Source organism: Botrytis cinerea, chromosome 9 (assembly GCF_000143535.2).
Source record: "Botrytis cinerea B05.10 chromosome 9, complete sequence".
NCBI lineage: Eukaryota > Fungi > Ascomycota > Leotiomycetes > Helotiales > Sclerotiniaceae > Botrytis > Botrytis cinerea.
Window position 1 is genome coordinate 1,554,856 of NC_037318.1, and position 16,142 is coordinate 1,570,997.

Consider the following 16,142-nt stretch of genomic DNA (forward strand, 5'->3'; position numbering starts at 1 on the left):
AATGTATGAATTCATGTACCTAGTAGTCAGAACCCAAAAACCTGGGTTGGGGAGAAGTCTTCTTCGTCGCGTGTTCGTCGGCAGTGGATCGCCCCGCATTGCGGGGTACGGATAATCCCAGTACAGATTTCGGGGCGGGGAATTCTGGAGTCATGATCAAATTGGATTGGGATATATAATGAGTAATAAGGGTCATTTTTGATTTTACCTGTCTCTTTCCTTCCTCTTGCTTTCGTTTTGGTCTTGTTGATAAGTGTGTATGCTTATCTTAGTTTGGCCATTAGCTTCATGATTTTTGGTTTGATCTATTGCGTCCGAAGTAGATAGTCTGACTATTTGCCATTCGCATTTAACGAACGATTTTTTTTTGTCTCACAGAGGGCTTTAAGTCCCGCCATATTCCAGCAAAATGTTCAATCCTCTTTTCTCCAAGTTGCTTCTTTCATTGCCATTACTCGCAATCGGAACTGTCCCAGCTATCGCAGCGAGTGGACCTCGAGGTGTTAACAATACATCATCTCCAACAGTTAGTGTTCTAAACGGTACATACTATGGAACCTATCTTCCAACATACGATGAAGATATTTTCCTAGGTATACCCTTCGCGCAACCACCCGTCGGACCACTCCGTTTCAACCCGCCCCAATCTCTCAATACCACTTGGGATACTCCACGCAATGCCACGGAGTACTCCCCTGAATGCATCGGCTACGGTTCCGATAATTGGGTTTTGGGAAACATCATCTCAGAAGATTGCTTAACATTAAATGTTGTGCGTCCTAGTGGTATCTCTCCAGATGCAAATCTGCCTGTAGCAGTTTGGATCCATGGAGGCGGTAATACAGCAGGTGGAGCCATGGACCCCCGATACAATCTTTCATTTATTGTTGCACAATCGATGGAAGCTGAAACTCCAATGATTGTTGTGAGTATTCAATATCGAGTTTCTGGTTGGGGATTCCTATATGGACAGGAAGTCCTCGATGCAGGAAGTGCAAATCTAGGATTCAGAGATCAGAGATTGGCGCTTCATTGGGTACAGGAAAATATTGGATTTTTCGGTGGCGACAAGAAGAAAGTTACGATTTGGGGAGAGAGTGCCGGGGCGGCCGGTGTCGGTGTGCAACTTGTGGCTTACGGCGGAAGAGATGATGGATTATTCAGAGGTGCCATTACGCAGAGTGGAAGTCCAGTCGCTGCTAAACGCCTGAGTCTTGAAACTTGGCAATCGGTTTACGATAATATTACTATCGCGGCCGGATGTTCCAATTCGAGTGATACGCTTGATTGTCTGCGTACTGTTCCTACAGATCAGCTGAGCGCGATATTCAATAGCTCCGTAACAGCATCAGCAAGTTGGGGTATCCAAATCGACAACGACTTCGTGCTGAAGTCCGCTACTGCCCAACTTCTCGCTGGAGAATTCGTTAAGGTACCTCACATTACCGGTAGAAATTTCGATGAGGGAACCTCATATGCTACGAAAGGAATTAACACTACCGCTCAATTTTTAAGCATGGTTCAGTCAGCGGGGCTTGATAATGCCACGACAAACACACTCGCAGCATTATATCCTGACATCCCAGCGGTTGGGATCCCAGCCTCGCTGGTTGGACGCCCATCACCTAGCGACGCGTCCTATGGCGTACAATGGAAACGATCAGCCGCTTACGCGGGAGATTTGCAACAACATGCACCTCGGCGACTCATGTCACAATCATGGGCAAAGTACAACGTGAGCAGTTATTCCTACCACTGGAACGTGTTGGTAAATGGAATCAAACTCTCGCTTGGCGCGACCCATTTCCAAGAGGTAGCGTTTGTCTTCAACAATACTGGTGGTATAGGATACGACACTGCCGTTTCGCAAAACCCTTTTGAAGGCGAACCGGAGACGTTCGATCAGTTGGCTGTTATGATGAGTGGGATGTGGATCAGTTTTATTGTCAGCGGTGATCCAAATACGGGGAAATTGAGCAATGTCTCCTGGCCAAAATATACACTTGATGATCCGAAGAATTTCGTCTTCGATGTTAATGCGACGAATTTGGCATATGTAGAACCGGACTATTATAGAGCGGCGGAGATTCAATATATTTCGGATCGTCTTGCTACGGCTTATGGACGCTAGAGTGGGGAGGCATGCGTTCGAATATGGATTTGGTTGTTTGCAGCTTTTGTATCAAAACTTGGGATAATGGTGCTTAGATGCCAGCTTGAAATAGTCGGTTTGAGAGAAGGTTAGAGGAGTTATAGGAATAGTTCCTTTGATTTGACTCAAGTGTACGATAGTAATTACTTCAGGACCTAATTTTATAACACAAAATGTAAATATTTCATAAAACTGCATAAGATGATGTCGAAAAGGTGGTATCGATATCTCATAACCAAGAACGCGGATTGATTGATACAGCTGTGCTAGCTACAACTTCGTCCAATTTCTTCACCCCTCAATTTGCATCTGCACTCGAAGATTGGGGCGATGGTTTATATAGAGCGACTTTTATTCCTGATCAACGACGTATCCAGTGATATACTCAGAAGGCTAGACCCGACCGTCTTACCAACCTATAGACCTGATAGATATCTAAGTACTGACAGTAATGATGGCAACACCATAAGCAGCAACATTAAAAGTCCATCCCCCAGCCGCACTTCCAGTCACTGTACTTGTAACAGGCTGCAAGGTAACATCCAACGGATAATTACTTGCAGTTGCAGGACCCGTAAAGGAAACCAATTTAGCACTTGAACTTGCACCTGTTGCGCCAGGAATATTCACAGTAACATTCTGAGACGCAGTGCCATAATTGGCAATCTTGACGTAGTATAATCCAGCCTTTGTACTACTCGCAACCCAATACAGGGGACCAAACGCAGCATCAGAAGTAACGGGAAGGATAGTATCGCCACGATGAATGGAGAACAACTGTTGAACATAATAACTTGCGCTACCAGTAAGAGATCCAGGATCGGCATTGAGTCCAGCTAGATCGGGTGACCATTCGGCCATGTCGAAATGCTCAAAAAGAGGAGCGTATGAAGCCATCTTTACGATATCAGAGTTACGTTCCATACCAATCATGTAGACTGCCTCGGAGATAGCACCTTGGACTGATGACCAGTAGGTTGTAGCGCCGCTATTGTCAGTTGTGCTAGCGTATTCACCGACAAAAATCCCTGGACCATCGCGAGGCTTGTTGTCAAATTCGTTGAAAATGGAAACAAATCCATTTGGTGAGAGATAGTGATGAGTATCAGTCCAAACACCAGCTGGAAGTGGATTTGGAAGACAAGATGCTTGGGATGTCGACGCTATGACTGTGATGTCAGGATAGGCCGCATGAATTGCGTTGTAGATAGCTGTAAATCTAGAGGCGTATGTACCACAGCCTCCACTTAAATTGTCCTCATTACCGACCTCGATAAAAGGAATATCATATGGTGCAGCTTGACCGTAAGATTCACGAAGTGCACCCCATGTCGTTGACGTAGATCCAAGAAGGAACTCAAGTTCATCCAGGATATCATCGACATAAGGTGTAAGAGCTGCACCGGAAACAACGCCACCTCCAGAGAGAGAAAGGCCTGACCAGACGGCTAATACTGGTATCATACCTGCATCTGAGATGAATTGAAGATACTCCATTAAGCCTGGAGAATTGTCAGTAAAGCAATTCTGACTCGACGAAAAGCTAAAATACCTAAAGCATCTGTGTTTGGATAACCCCAATCACCCTGTCTTCCTGGTCGATTTTCAACTGGACCAATGGTTTCATTCCATTTCCATCTGTTTCCTGGCGACGAACCTTCTCTATTTAATGTTAGCTTATGGTTTAAGATTCTTCCATTTGGAACTCTTGTCTTACATATTATTTCCGCCCGGAAAGCGGAAGAAAGATGGCTCGAGTGCCTGAAGGAAGTTTCCCACATCATTTCTGATACCATTGTAACTGTAGGGAGTCAATATAATTTCATAAACACATGTGTCATCTTTATCATACCGCTTGTGAAATGTGACTGGAAAAAGTTGGGGAAGGCCAAAGTTCAATGCGCTGCCGGCAACTTTAGCTCCATCAAATGTTAACTTCCAAACATTGTTGCCGTCTGGAGCCTGTGTAGATTGGTATGTAGTCTCATAGTAGGTGAAAGAAGTGGCCACACTATTAACTGTAATGGTTTTGGTGGCATATACTGTTCCACTTGCGACACCGACGAGGGATAATGTAACTGGTCCAGAGTATGAGCCCTTGATCCAGAAGTAGTTGGCATATGTATCGGCATTAACGGGGACACCAAGGTATCCAGCGTTCGAAAAGCCAACTTGTCCAGTTGTTCCAGATGGAACGGAAACTTTTAAAGACCTTGGGAGAGCTTTAGTGAGAGGATTGGCAGTGTCAACAGTGAGATTTGTGCCACCAACAGCAGCATAAGCTGTCAATCCAGGATTTGTTCCTTGGAATCCATTGTTTCGCAGCAACTGGCCATGTATACCGCCATCACCTAGAATTTTTTAGTTTAGATACTACAGTCTAGTTACTATAGGAGATATACCGGAGTTGTTGATATCCTAGAAATCAATTAGTTCAAAGTTCCCCCACAACGTAAGTATATTTTTCGAGAGTAGCAAGCAGAAAACTACAAATGAAATTGTTGAATTTCTCGATAAAATCGAATTCCAGGCAACAATTGAATGTTAAAGGAATGCTTGAATGGAGCCTGAGGAGTTCCTAGTGCCAGCCTGAAATCCGGGTTATTTGATTGCTTAAATTTGAACAACTTACCTCAAACATGAGGCCGTAAAGGATAGGGCTGGATGCATTGCCGCCGGTTGTGGACACTGTGAGAGTAGCAGCATTTACTAAACTAAGGACTAAGAAAGAAGCGACTGCTAGACCCCGCGAGAGACCTTTGACACCCATGATTGAAGAATATGTATTTTCCAGTGATTGGAGATTTTGTCATTTTGTAAAAGGGATATATATATGAAGATGGATTCCGGACCAAATAGATTTTCCCCTCATTTACTGTGATAATTTTTCCGAGAAGTATAACTCAAAAAAGGTGGGTAGGTTCCATTGCGACCACATGTCGTCCAAAAATGGTCTTATGCGTCTGCTTTCGATGTCGATCATAATTTCTTCGAGGGGATGATGATATATACGCAGATTTTGCGATCCATGGTGTTCATTTTGTCTTATTCGAAGTGAGACTTTGTGGGAATGTAGTGTTCATTGGAGCGCAAGAACGATTTGATCTTTGTCAGAACCATCGCAACATAACCAGCATTAGATTCGGCAGTAAACCGTGAGCTACCGAGCGCGCAAGTAGATTTGACCCCTCATGAAGTAACCCAAGTTTGTAAAGAGACGAGATAGGTGTGATGCCAACTTTAGATCGGGCTGTCCAGTTTCGAGCCCTTATACCTATAGGAACGCACTTGAATGGCGCGCATACCCCGCGTAACTGCTTAGGCTGATACCTGCCTGCAACAATACAGATCTTGATCCAGTGTTGATTTAAGTTCGATCGTCTTGAAAGAAAGTCCTCTTGGAAGGTACCTGTACCCATGGTGTTTTAATTTTCTGCAGCTTGAGCGAATATTCCGGAGAATCTCCCCAAAAAGCGGATGTCTTGCAAATTCGTGACTACACGAAAAAGATAAACACCGGCAAGAGAGCGTCGACCCTCATCATCAAAAATAGAAAAATAACTGGGTCTCCAAAGGTTACCCCGCAGTTATGCGTCGCTGCTAAATTTTGATTGAACCGACATGCTTTATTTTGGATCAAACCCGCAGTTCTAACTTTTTCAACGCGTTCATCCGGTCGACAACGTGTTTCGGCAACCAGATATCCCACGAATATTCCGAGATTTGAATATGGTTCATCACTGAATTTGGCATCAGCTTCTTATAATCCTGTGGTTGGAACTTTCAAGAGAAGCTCCCTCCTTCCCTCTCTTTAATAGCGCCAACATATTGTTCAGATCTTTGTTCGACAGGACTGCAAGTTCTTTCTATTAGGAGGATGAAAAGAGTTATCTGAAGTTATGATTCGCATTCACAGCGATACCGTGCTGTTCTTCGAGATATTGGCAATATTAAATTCAACGACCGAACAATCATGTCAAATTCCAAACTAGATTTTTCAAAGTAGGAACAGGACTTCTTCAAGCAGAAACTAAAGGATTTGGGTGAATATGGCATGGTACGGCCGCATTTTCCGTGCCAGTCGTGATAGCAGTCGTGATAGAGCGGGCATATCGGCCATCACACCCTTTGCTTACACAAGCACCAATCAACTCCATTATGTATACTGACAAATGCTAAACCAACCAACTCCGCAAATTCTTGCAGAAGGATTCAAACAACCAACATGATCGTGTAATCACACATTAGCCTGGGTATATTCTAAAACCACTCGACCAAGAAGGATCACGTGAGAATATAATCAGGCTGTGGTTATCATAGGAGTAAGTCGGCTGGGATGCATAAGCCCTTGATATTGGGGCCCGAAGATGGGGCTGACGTGAAGCAACCTGCTTATCCCTTAGTCTCTCCATGTACAATTGGACAGTATCTTCAAGGTGAAGGCTGGGCACCTGTATATGGATCCTGCAGATTTCCAATCATCTGATATCCACATTCCATGATGTGTATCCAACAGTTGGCGTCGGTATGACACGTTTAAATAGCAGGCCACGTTCTCTTTCTCATCTGAATATCTCATTGCAAAACATACATCCCTTTCTTCTCTAAATCTCCATTGCAAATCACACCTCACCTATTACGAAAATCGGAAACAGTATCTCAAACTATGGCTAGTCTAGAACAGCAATTCGAAGCAGCAACCTCAGCTCGAGAGATCCCTGGTGTTGTGCTTCTTGCCAGTAACGTCGATGGTAAAAGTCCTCTTTCATTCACAAAGCTATCTATCCCAAAAGCTACAAGATACTAATCAGCAGTAGGAACATTCAAATACGAAAGGGCAATTGGCCCAGCAACCCCAAACTCTCAAATTGAGCTTGACTCAACCTTCGTCATGGCATCATGCACAAAGCTAATAGCTTCTATCGCCGGTTTGCGGTGCGTAGAGCAGGGACAAATTGGTCTTGACGACGATTTGTCTCCCATCCTAACAGAGTTCAAAGATATCCAAATACTGGAGGGCTTTGAAACTGGAGCAGATGGAAGGGAAATTCCTATTCTCAAGCCAGCTAAGAACAAGGTCACTCTAAGGTAAGGAACCAAAAATTCTCAGAACCTCAAAAATTCAAAGCCGTTGACCAAAAAAAACCATCTAGACAGCTTCTCACTCACACATCGGGATTCGGCTACGATAGTTACACACCAGAACTCGTCCGATTCCGCGCCTCTCAAGGTATCGACTCCGTTCATACCCATCGAACCGAGATGTTAAAGGCAATCACTCTTCCCCTTGTGTTCGAGCCCGGTACATCTTGGACCTATGGGTACAGTCTCGAATGGGTATCTGTTCTTGTTACTCGTCTCAACAACGGTCAATCCTTAGAAGACTATGTTCAAACCCACATTTTCAACCCCCTCAATATCAACGACATAACTTTCCACCGCGACCGCAACCCACACGTTCAAGAAAAGCTCGTGAAAATGACAGTTCGCAGTGGTTTAGACAATCCCAAACCAGCCCTCGCATTTCCAAGCGAAGGCAATGGGAAAGTAGACTGGACCGATGAACTTGTATACATCATAGAACAAAAAGATTGTTTTGGCGGCCAGGGACTTGCCGGTTCCGCAAGTTCGTATCTCAAAATTCTGACATCTCTTCTTCGCGACGATGAGCTTCTCCTCAAGAAATCCACCACAGCGGAAATGTTCAAACCACAGCTCTCGGAAAAAGTGGTAAAGGATTTATCTGCCAGTTTCGTGAGCGCAGATTACTGGCAAGGAAAGTTTGCTAGTCAGACATCGGGACTAAAATTGAACCATGGATTGGGTGGATTACTCATAGAAGAAGATATTGAAGGAAGCAGGAAGAAAGGTACCCTGACCTGGAGCGGATTACCAAATTTATTGTGGAGTATCGATAAAGAGACGGGACTGGTGTGTTTCTATGCTAGCAACGTGTTACCTTTTGGGGATCCCAAGAGTCATGAGATGCAACAGCTGTTTGAGAAAGAGATGTATAAGAGATTTGGCGAGTTTCAGAAGACGTTGAATTGAGGCTGATAGAGAGCTTGCTTCAGGGTCTCGCTTATGTCTTCATTTTGATTTCGGATTTCTAGTTCTTATTATCCAATCTACTACAAAACATTGAATACCTGTGTATAGCCATGCCGTCTTAAAACATGCTATTGAGATTAACTTCAATATTTAAAATCGTCCACCGCCATATACAAACTACAACCAGATAGATACGAAACCTAGAAGAGAAACTTACGATACAGCTAGACAAATCCAGACACTGAGGACTAGGACTTCAACTCGAGAAATCCATCACCAACCCATCCCTCCTCTCCATTCCCTAAACTAAAAATCCTCCCACCAAATCCCCACGCATCAACTTCCACCACCCCATCGTACCCAAAAACCCAATCACCCTACCTATAACTACCCCACCAATCCAATCCCACAATCTCAAACTACCTACCTTCCCGAACAAGTTAGTCCACCACATCCAATTCAGATCTGACAGCATCAACCTTTAACTCCAAAAGCCCGGGGTATTACAACTGAACAGGCCACCACCAATATCTAATTTCCCATCCTATTTTATCCAGGTACAAAAGGGCGCGCCAAGATTCCCCATCTAATCGCCCGATCTACCGAACAAATTGATTGTGACTCTGAATGAATGCCTCTTTCCAAAAAGGATTGGTGAATATCGTTCTCGAGATACGATATATGGCCCTGAAGGTAAGAATCAAGAGGAACCAGTAATTTTCTACTTCAACATGATTAAGTCATGTACCAGAATGTCAACATCACGCCCTTTGCTAGATGAACTAGTCACCGTCTCGCTACGTCTCATTATTATCATCTCGCCCCCTAGCGACTTCTTAAAATGCGCTTTCATCTACTATCCCGCCCACTATGCCTCTCTTCAACATCTCTCTGCGTATTAATATTCCAAACACGCCCAATATTCCATCGAGATTCGCCGCCACTGTATCTGATCTTTACCACCAACATTTGCCCAAACCCCAATACCATTTTCACTGGTTTAGAATTTCGAGAATCTTCACAGAGCCGCCTACGGGTGATGAGCGAACATCATGCATCCAGAGAAGAATAATGACTTGGATCACGCGAAATCGAGATCAGTGCCTCCGATTGACCACGATACGATCTACCTTTCCAATGACTGTCCGGACAATGAACGAGTCAATGTTGATATTGACCCCGAGCAAGCCCAACCAGTAGCACGCACTGAGATAGAGTGTCCCCCAGATAGCGGTTACGGCTGGATCTATGTACTGTGTGTCTTTTTGATTAATGCCCACACGTGGGGAATCAACAGCGTAAGATCTCTTCGGCTTCAGACAATATCCAATGCGCTGATCCGATGTTGTAATAAATAGTCCTACGGAATATTCCTCGCCCATTACCTAGAAACAAACACATTTCCAGGAGCGAGCGATTTAGATTTCGCGTTTGTGGGTGGTCTTTCCCTCAGTATGGCTCAATTCATCGCGCCCGTCGCCACAATCACTACGCGAGAGTGGGGGACCAGGACCACCTTGACGATAGGAATCATGTTGCAGACGGCAGCATTATTGGGCGCGTCATGGTCGACTGAAATTTGGCAATTGTTTTTGAGTCAGGGGTTGTGTTTTGGTTTTGGGATGGGAATGCAGTTTAGTGCTACTGTTGGTATTATTCCTCAGTGGTTTGATCGCCGACGCTCTCTTGCAAATGGTATTGGCACTGCGGGATCGGGAATTGGAGGGCTTATATATTCGTTGGCTTCCAGCGCTCTCATTCAGAGGTGGGGTACTGGCTGGGCTTTCCGAATTTTGGCTATAGCATCAGCTGCTGCGTGTGGCTTTTCCGCCATCATCATAAAAGATCGAAACAAGGCAATTGGAGCTGTTCAAATTGCATTTCATACCAGTCTCCTGAAAAGACCAGAATTTCTACTCACTTTAGCATGGGGCTGTTTGAGCGTCTTGGGTTATGTAGCTCTTCTTTTTTCGATACCCGCCTACGCAAACACAGTGGGTCTTACCGTATCCCAAGGGTCGATTCTTGGTGCTATGTTCAATCTTGGAGGAGGCCTTGGCCGACCCGTCATAGGATATGTCAGCGATGATTTCGGACGAATTAACACCGCACTTGTTTGTACATTCTTGGCCGGTCTCTTTTCTCTTGTAGTCTGGATCTTTGCCAAAAGTTTTGGAGTCCTCATCTTCTATGCCTTGATTGGTGGCGCTGTTTCCGCAACCTTTACCACTACCGTTGCTCCGGTGGGCGCTGAAGTTGTAGGGTTACAACTTTTACCGTCTGCTCTATCTATATTCTGGGTCTCGGTGGTCATACCGAGCACATTTTCTGAGCCGATTGCACTTTGGTTGCGAACTAATAATGGAACCAATTTTCTGCATGCCCAGGTATTCACAGGCTTTATGTATATGGGAGCAACCGCTTCTCTTCGGCTTGTACGAGCATGGAAGATATCGGAGTTGCAAAAGCTTGGTACTGGTGATGCTGTCAATTACGAAGCCAATGTCAAGGGCAAAAATGCCGTACCTCGAGACCCTATGGTGGCCCAGAAAGCGAGCAGAGTTCTTAGTGTGATGAGCAAGGCAAAGTCTGCGCAGAGCTTGTTCAAAATGGCAAAGGTATAAATTTTGGTGGATTGAAGATGATACTACGTTACGAAATATGAAAATGATTTGTTCATATAGAGATTTGAAGATCTGCCCATTCAACCCTTTTTGTATTTCCACCCTCATTGATCACCTCGATCTATTTTTTTCCTGGGTATATCGAAAAAAATCGAGTGTTCTCATACCCACCATTGTCAACATCCTGAAAGGGAGCAGAAGTAACTTTATCACCAATAAAAAGAGGATATACCATTGCGAATGGTGTTGTGGAGTTTGATGATGTATAATTTTGACAATGTACTAATATTTCTCGTACAATTGTAAACACGCTTCTAGGCGACATGATTCCTGCAGATAGCTTAGAAAACTGAAAATGGACAAGAGCTATATGGTGGTAAAACGATAAAAACCAAACGATGGTGATGAATTGGGAGTTATGACTATGTATAAGCGTTTTGAGAAGCTTCCACATCGGCACTGGCCGGAAGAGAAGGGCACATTTAACCAGTTCATTCGTCCTTTATACAAATTGCAGCAAGAGCTAGCAGTTTTCTAGATGTAAGAAAAAAGATTAAAATCTGTGATTAATCAACCGAGTGTAGGAACAAGATTCACGAACACTATGGCTTCCTAAAATTCCCATGATTTTATGTGATTGTAAGTTCCATGAGCAAAGAAACTTTCTGTCACTCCCGTTTGCCCAAAGGACTAAGCAGCCAACTCAATTCCTCCGCTTTCTCAGAAGTCACAAGCTCTTTCAATCCCTCAGGGGATAAAAAATCATGATCACAATACTCAAACCCGGGAACAACAGTCTCGCTGATTAAAAGCCCCTCACTATCTTTACCGCCTTCATCATCTGGTAACAAGTAGGATGCCTTGTATTTCCCACCATCTACAATCCATTGCAACTTTTCGCCAGCAGCAACATTTTGACCAACAACGAATGTCTCGATTCTCTTTTCTGGACCCTCTTCATCAGCGTGTATCAAAATATATCTCCCTCGGCCTCTGTGTAATGTATGGACGGTTCTCCCCTTATTCCGATGAAAGCCACCTTGCGGACCATGCGGCGTAAGCAGATAGAAGATACTAGTCGATGAATTTCGCACGGTAGGATCGAAGCCAGGTCTTTGGGGAGCAAGATCTGTAGTAGAGGATTTATGGGAGTCAAATGGTGAGGGAACGACGTCTGAGGCTCGATCTGTTTCTGCAAAGAAACCACCCTCAATATGTGGGAGAAGATTGAGTGCTTTGATAACTTCTTGGATTCGTGGAGATGAGTCGGGTTCCGAGGAAGGATAAAAGCTAGGCTTGAAAGGTTGATCAATCGAAGGCATCCTGGAAAGATATGAATGCTTGAAGACAAATAGTGTGATCTATTAGGGATTGAGAATTCCCAAGGAATGCCGAAAATTCGAGGCAGTCGAGAGTTTTTGATCGCCCCTCCCTTTCCCGCAGATTCTTCACATGGTGGGCGGTGATACAGATAAGCACTATATCACCATGCTGACATGAATGAATGCACAGTCGTTAGATTGCCTTCACCCGTCACATTGCATATTGGAATTCTGCGGATGAATCTAACCGGAATTAGATGGGTGATCAACACACACACATAATGATACTTTTCTCCAGATGGAAATCACAATTTCGGATCTATGGAATATTGATTTTCAATATCTGTCATTAGCCGTTCAGTATATACGTATATGCTCGAGTGCAGCCGAGGTTGGTTAGCCCGGGCAGGTAGGTAGTAAGATGTGACAATGGATTGTGAAATGAAATAAGAAAGCTTCCAGCCCTTGGAGGAAGAAGGATTCACCTCGAGAGGGAGTGTGATGGATAGGAGTAAGTACTCGTGGTGCTCTCTCTGTATTAAGCTTTTCCTTCCGCCATTTCGGAAATCAAATCGAATGATGATTTGTCGACTTTATTGCTGCTGCACTCCTACCTAGGTACCTTGCCTCCGGGGGAGTGGGAGTGTACGAGGAAGCCCACCAGTCCATGGAGAAGCCGTGAATGGATGTCTTTGATGACATAATGGCCACGCAAGGCAACAAGGCATCGTAAGATACACGGAGTACATGCAAAGTCCCTTGTCAGCGCAGACCCCCTAGGAGATATTATTAGGAATATGTCCATGATTCCATGTTTCCATGTTTCCATAATTCCACAATTCCATATTCCACCGTCTTGAGAAACTTGTGAATTCCTGACAAATGAGGAACTTCATCCGAAGCTCTGACTTTCTTCTTGGTCGGTCTATCTCTCACTCGATCAACTCACTCGACTCACTCGACTCGCTCGACTCACTCACCACTCACTATTCTGTTTCTCTTTTCCATCTACTACCTACCGACCCAGCACGCAGTAGTCCTTCATTCTCCTTTCTCCAATCTTTCCCTCTCTTCCAACGCTTCTCATACGACACGTTCTCCAATTCTCCATAACTCATCTCATCATCTCATACCTTATTTCCCAACTCTCCACTTCTGCTTCTTTCATCCACTTTCGCAGCCAGCATTGCGTGAAACTAAATAAGAAACACGTCCTTGATCTGCCATTTTCCCTCATTTAACGATTTCACGACGGGAGGAAAAAGCAACTTGCGAATTCTTGTACATTCAACTGTTCAACTGTATTGTATGTCTCTGTATAAATTTGTAATTATACCGAAGAAGTACTCTCTCCATTTGTCGAGATAACTTTCCTTGACCAACCAACGACTTCAATTCAATTCATTTATATTCTATTCGTTTCGCCTTCGACTTTACATCCAATACGTTTTTTATTAATCACTATTTTCTCACCGTCATATCATGTCGGGAATCTTAAGCAAGCGACAGCTTGCGCGGAATGAGCAGGCACTTCAAGAACTTGTGAAGTTGCCAGGAAACAGTGTTTGCGCAGACTGCCAGGCTAGGAATCCAGGTAAGCACCGAAGACTTACGTTGGCCTCAACATGCACTAATTCATAATTGTAGGATGGGCAAGTTGGAGTGTAAGTCAATACCGATCACTGGCGCACAATTCATTGAACGGGGAGTAACTATGTCCTGACAAATACTGACTATGAAATAGCTGGGAATATTCTTATGTATGCGTTGCGCGGCATTACACCGAAAGCTGGGAACACACATCACAAAAGTTAAATCATTGAGTATGGATTCATGGTCGAAAGATCAAGTAGATGTGCGTTCACAACGATTCTATCTTGGCATATTTCTAATGGTTTGATAGCATATGAAGAAGACTGGAAATGTCGCGTCAAATCGAATCTACAATCCTCAAAATACTCGACCTCCGATCCCTATTGATGCCGATGAAGCAGATTCGGCCATGGAACGATTTATACGACAGAAATATGCCAACGGACCGTCAGCCCAGAGACGGAATAACACTGGCAGTTCGAGCTCAGACGATCATCCTCCACCGCTTCCTCCCAAAAATGGGACCAAATTCGGCTTCAGATCGGCTTCTTCAATTTTCCCCCTATCCTCAAAGGCGAAAAAAGACAATGCAGATGCGCGGGCAGAATTCGATGATTATAGCCAAGCGCCATCACCTCCGCGAAAGAATAAACATTCCAGAATATTCGGAACTTCCCTCGATGCAACAGATGATCTCGAGTCAAAGTTGGCGAAATTGCGAGAGCTGGGGTTCAGAGATGAGAAGAGAAATACGACTGTGCTAAAAGGCTTGAGTGGAAATTTGGAGAAAGCTATTGAAACTCTAGTTCGACTCGGCGAAGGTGGCTCCAGTGCAAGAACGGCATCGTCTATAAATTCTTCTGGGCCGCGAACCCCAGCTAGCCCACCTGGTCTATCATTTGACCGACCTCAAGCAACCAGTCCTACGATATCATCGGCCTCGAACAACCCATTTGATAGGCTTGATAATCCGGTATTTCCTCAAGTACAATCCACACAGTCTACCGGTTCAATGGCACAAGGACAAAATCAGATGATGGAAGGAAATCCATATCAGAATATTGCGAGCACAAATCCATTCGGATTAATGCCGTCACAGTCACAAATTAATCTCAACCAGGCCTTTCAAAATATGTCGGTATCTACGACACAGCCTCTCTTCCCTCACCACACAGGGGGGCTGCCTGGTTCTCAACAACCATCTGTGCAGCAATTATATCAGCAATCTATGACACCTCCCGTTCCTTCCCTACCACAAAACTACTATGCTCATGCTCCAACCTCATACAAAAATCCAGGTCAACAGCCTCAATCACAGCAGATAGATCGAAACAACTCAAATACTAATCCATTCATGCAACAAGCATCACCGCAACCAGTCATCAACACCAATCTTCAATCGAACCCTTATATGCAACAACCGGTGATGCAACAACCTCTATTTGCGAGTCCAGTCACTCAAACACCACAACAGCAGTATCCGCCCGGAGGCTACAACATGGGAGTGCAGAACCCTCCACAACAAATGAATCCTTTCTTTAACCAGGCGAGTGTGCAGCAGCAACAACAGCAGCAACAAAATCAACAGCAGCAACAGCAACAACAGTTACAACAACAGCAACAACAACAACAACAACAGCAACAGCAACAACAACAACAACAACAACAACAAAGATCGCAATTGCAGTATGGATATCAGCAGCAACAGCAACCGCAATCACAATATCAACAACCTCCAGTCCAACCCCAGCAATCTCAGTATGATCAATATCGACAGCAAACTTACCCAATGATGCCCCAGCAGACTGGACGATTAGTTGATAAGCGCAGTATTTTGGATCTTTACAATTATCCTCAATTAGCGCCTACTCAGATTCAACAACAGCAACAACCAGAACCTATGCAACAACAGGTACCTCAAGTCGCGGAAATGCCCCAGCCTAACGGACAAATGCCAGGCGGCAGTAATAACCCCTTCATGTCCAATGTGCCGGCAGTACAGGCCACAGCCAACGGATCTGGTAGACAAATTAGTCGTGAGAGTATGATGGTAGATGCTGGCAGTTGGCAAAATGGGAGACATAGTCCAGATGCATGGGGACAGATTAGTGGGAGGCGGTAAATAAAGAAGAAATGTATATTTAACAGGGAGAATAAATAATTCTTGGCCTAGGAATAAGTTATCAAGAAACTACGAAATGAAATTTGAACACTGCAGTAAAGACGAATTCTTTTCCAAGACGACATACCATGTGCAGTCTTCGTCCTATTGTAATTTTACTTTTTTCCTGCATGTCAGTAAATGCGGTGAAAGCTTCCTAACAAATGAAACCTCCGGATCTCACGTAAAAAGTCTAGGCGGCTCCTCTACCCCGCCTCCAGCCCCGCAAAATGCACCCG

At 44.4% G+C, this 16,142-nt stretch overlaps 6 protein-coding genes across 8 annotated transcripts; 4 read left to right on the forward strand and 2 right to left on the reverse strand.

The window, feature by feature from the left end:
• The first annotated feature begins 168 nt into the window (after positions 1-168).
• BCIN_09g04430 (hypothetical protein) lies at positions 169-2,349 on the forward strand. The gene has a single exon (XM_024695148.1). The coding sequence runs from the start codon at positions 410-412 to the stop codon at positions 2,129-2,131; it is 1,722 nt and encodes a 573-aa protein (XP_024550941.1). The 5' UTR covers positions 169-409; the 3' UTR covers positions 2,132-2,349.
• Positions 2,350-2,377: 28 nt separating this feature from the next.
• Positions 2,378-5,670, reverse strand: BCIN_09g04440 (hypothetical protein). Its single transcript, XM_024695149.1, has 6 exons — positions 4,785-5,670; positions 4,555-4,570; positions 4,005-4,503; positions 3,870-3,953; positions 3,705-3,814; positions 2,378-3,654 (listed from the first exon to the last, which is right to left on the reverse strand). The coding sequence occupies exons 1-6, from the start codon at positions 4,920-4,922 to the stop codon at positions 2,588-2,590; spliced, it is 1,914 nt and encodes a 637-aa protein (XP_024550942.1). The 5' UTR covers positions 4,923-5,670; the 3' UTR covers positions 2,378-2,587.
• Positions 5,671-5,677: 7 nt separating this feature from the next.
• On the forward strand, positions 5,678-8,500 carry BCIN_09g04450 (hypothetical protein). 2 transcript variants are annotated; one of them, XM_024695151.1, is made up of 4 exons: positions 5,678-6,474; positions 6,556-6,903; positions 6,970-7,240; positions 7,306-8,500. In XM_024695151.1, the coding sequence occupies exons 2-4, from the start codon at positions 6,819-6,821 to the stop codon at positions 8,201-8,203; spliced, it is 1,254 nt and encodes a 417-aa protein (XP_024550943.1). In that variant the 5' UTR covers positions 5,678-6,474; positions 6,556-6,818; the 3' UTR covers positions 8,204-8,500. The 2 variants fall into 2 exon arrangements, with proteins under 2 accessions (XP_024550943.1, XP_024550944.1); XM_024695150.1 differs by having other exon boundaries at positions 5,678-6,903.
• Positions 8,501-8,719: 219 nt separating this feature from the next.
• BCIN_09g04460 (hypothetical protein) lies at positions 8,720-10,997 on the forward strand. 2 transcript variants are annotated; one of them, XM_001549357.2, is made up of 2 exons: positions 8,720-9,501; positions 9,562-10,997. In XM_001549357.2, the coding sequence occupies exons 1-2, from the start codon at positions 9,256-9,258 to the stop codon at positions 10,825-10,827; spliced, it is 1,512 nt and encodes a 503-aa protein (XP_001549407.1). In that variant the 5' UTR covers positions 8,720-9,255; the 3' UTR covers positions 10,828-10,997. The 2 variants fall into 2 exon arrangements, with proteins under 2 accessions (XP_001549407.1, XP_024550945.1); XM_024695152.1 differs by having other exon boundaries at positions 8,720-10,997.
• A 77-nt stretch (positions 10,998-11,074) lies between these two features.
• Positions 11,075-12,780, reverse strand: BCIN_09g04470 (hypothetical protein). The gene has a single exon (XM_001549356.2). It carries the CDS (start codon positions 12,147-12,149, stop codon positions 11,496-11,498), a length of 654 nt encoding a protein of 217 aa, XP_001549406.1. The 5' UTR covers positions 12,150-12,780; the 3' UTR covers positions 11,075-11,495.
• A 149-nt stretch (positions 12,781-12,929) lies between these two features.
• On the forward strand, positions 12,930-16,086 carry Bcage2. The gene is made up of 4 exons (XM_024695153.1): positions 12,930-13,743; positions 13,797-13,813; positions 13,894-14,004; positions 14,053-16,086. The coding sequence occupies exons 1-4, from the start codon at positions 13,632-13,634 to the stop codon at positions 15,862-15,864; spliced, it is 2,052 nt and encodes a 683-aa protein (XP_024550946.1). The 5' UTR covers positions 12,930-13,631; the 3' UTR covers positions 15,865-16,086.
• The last annotated feature ends 56 nt before the right edge of the window (positions 16,087-16,142 follow it).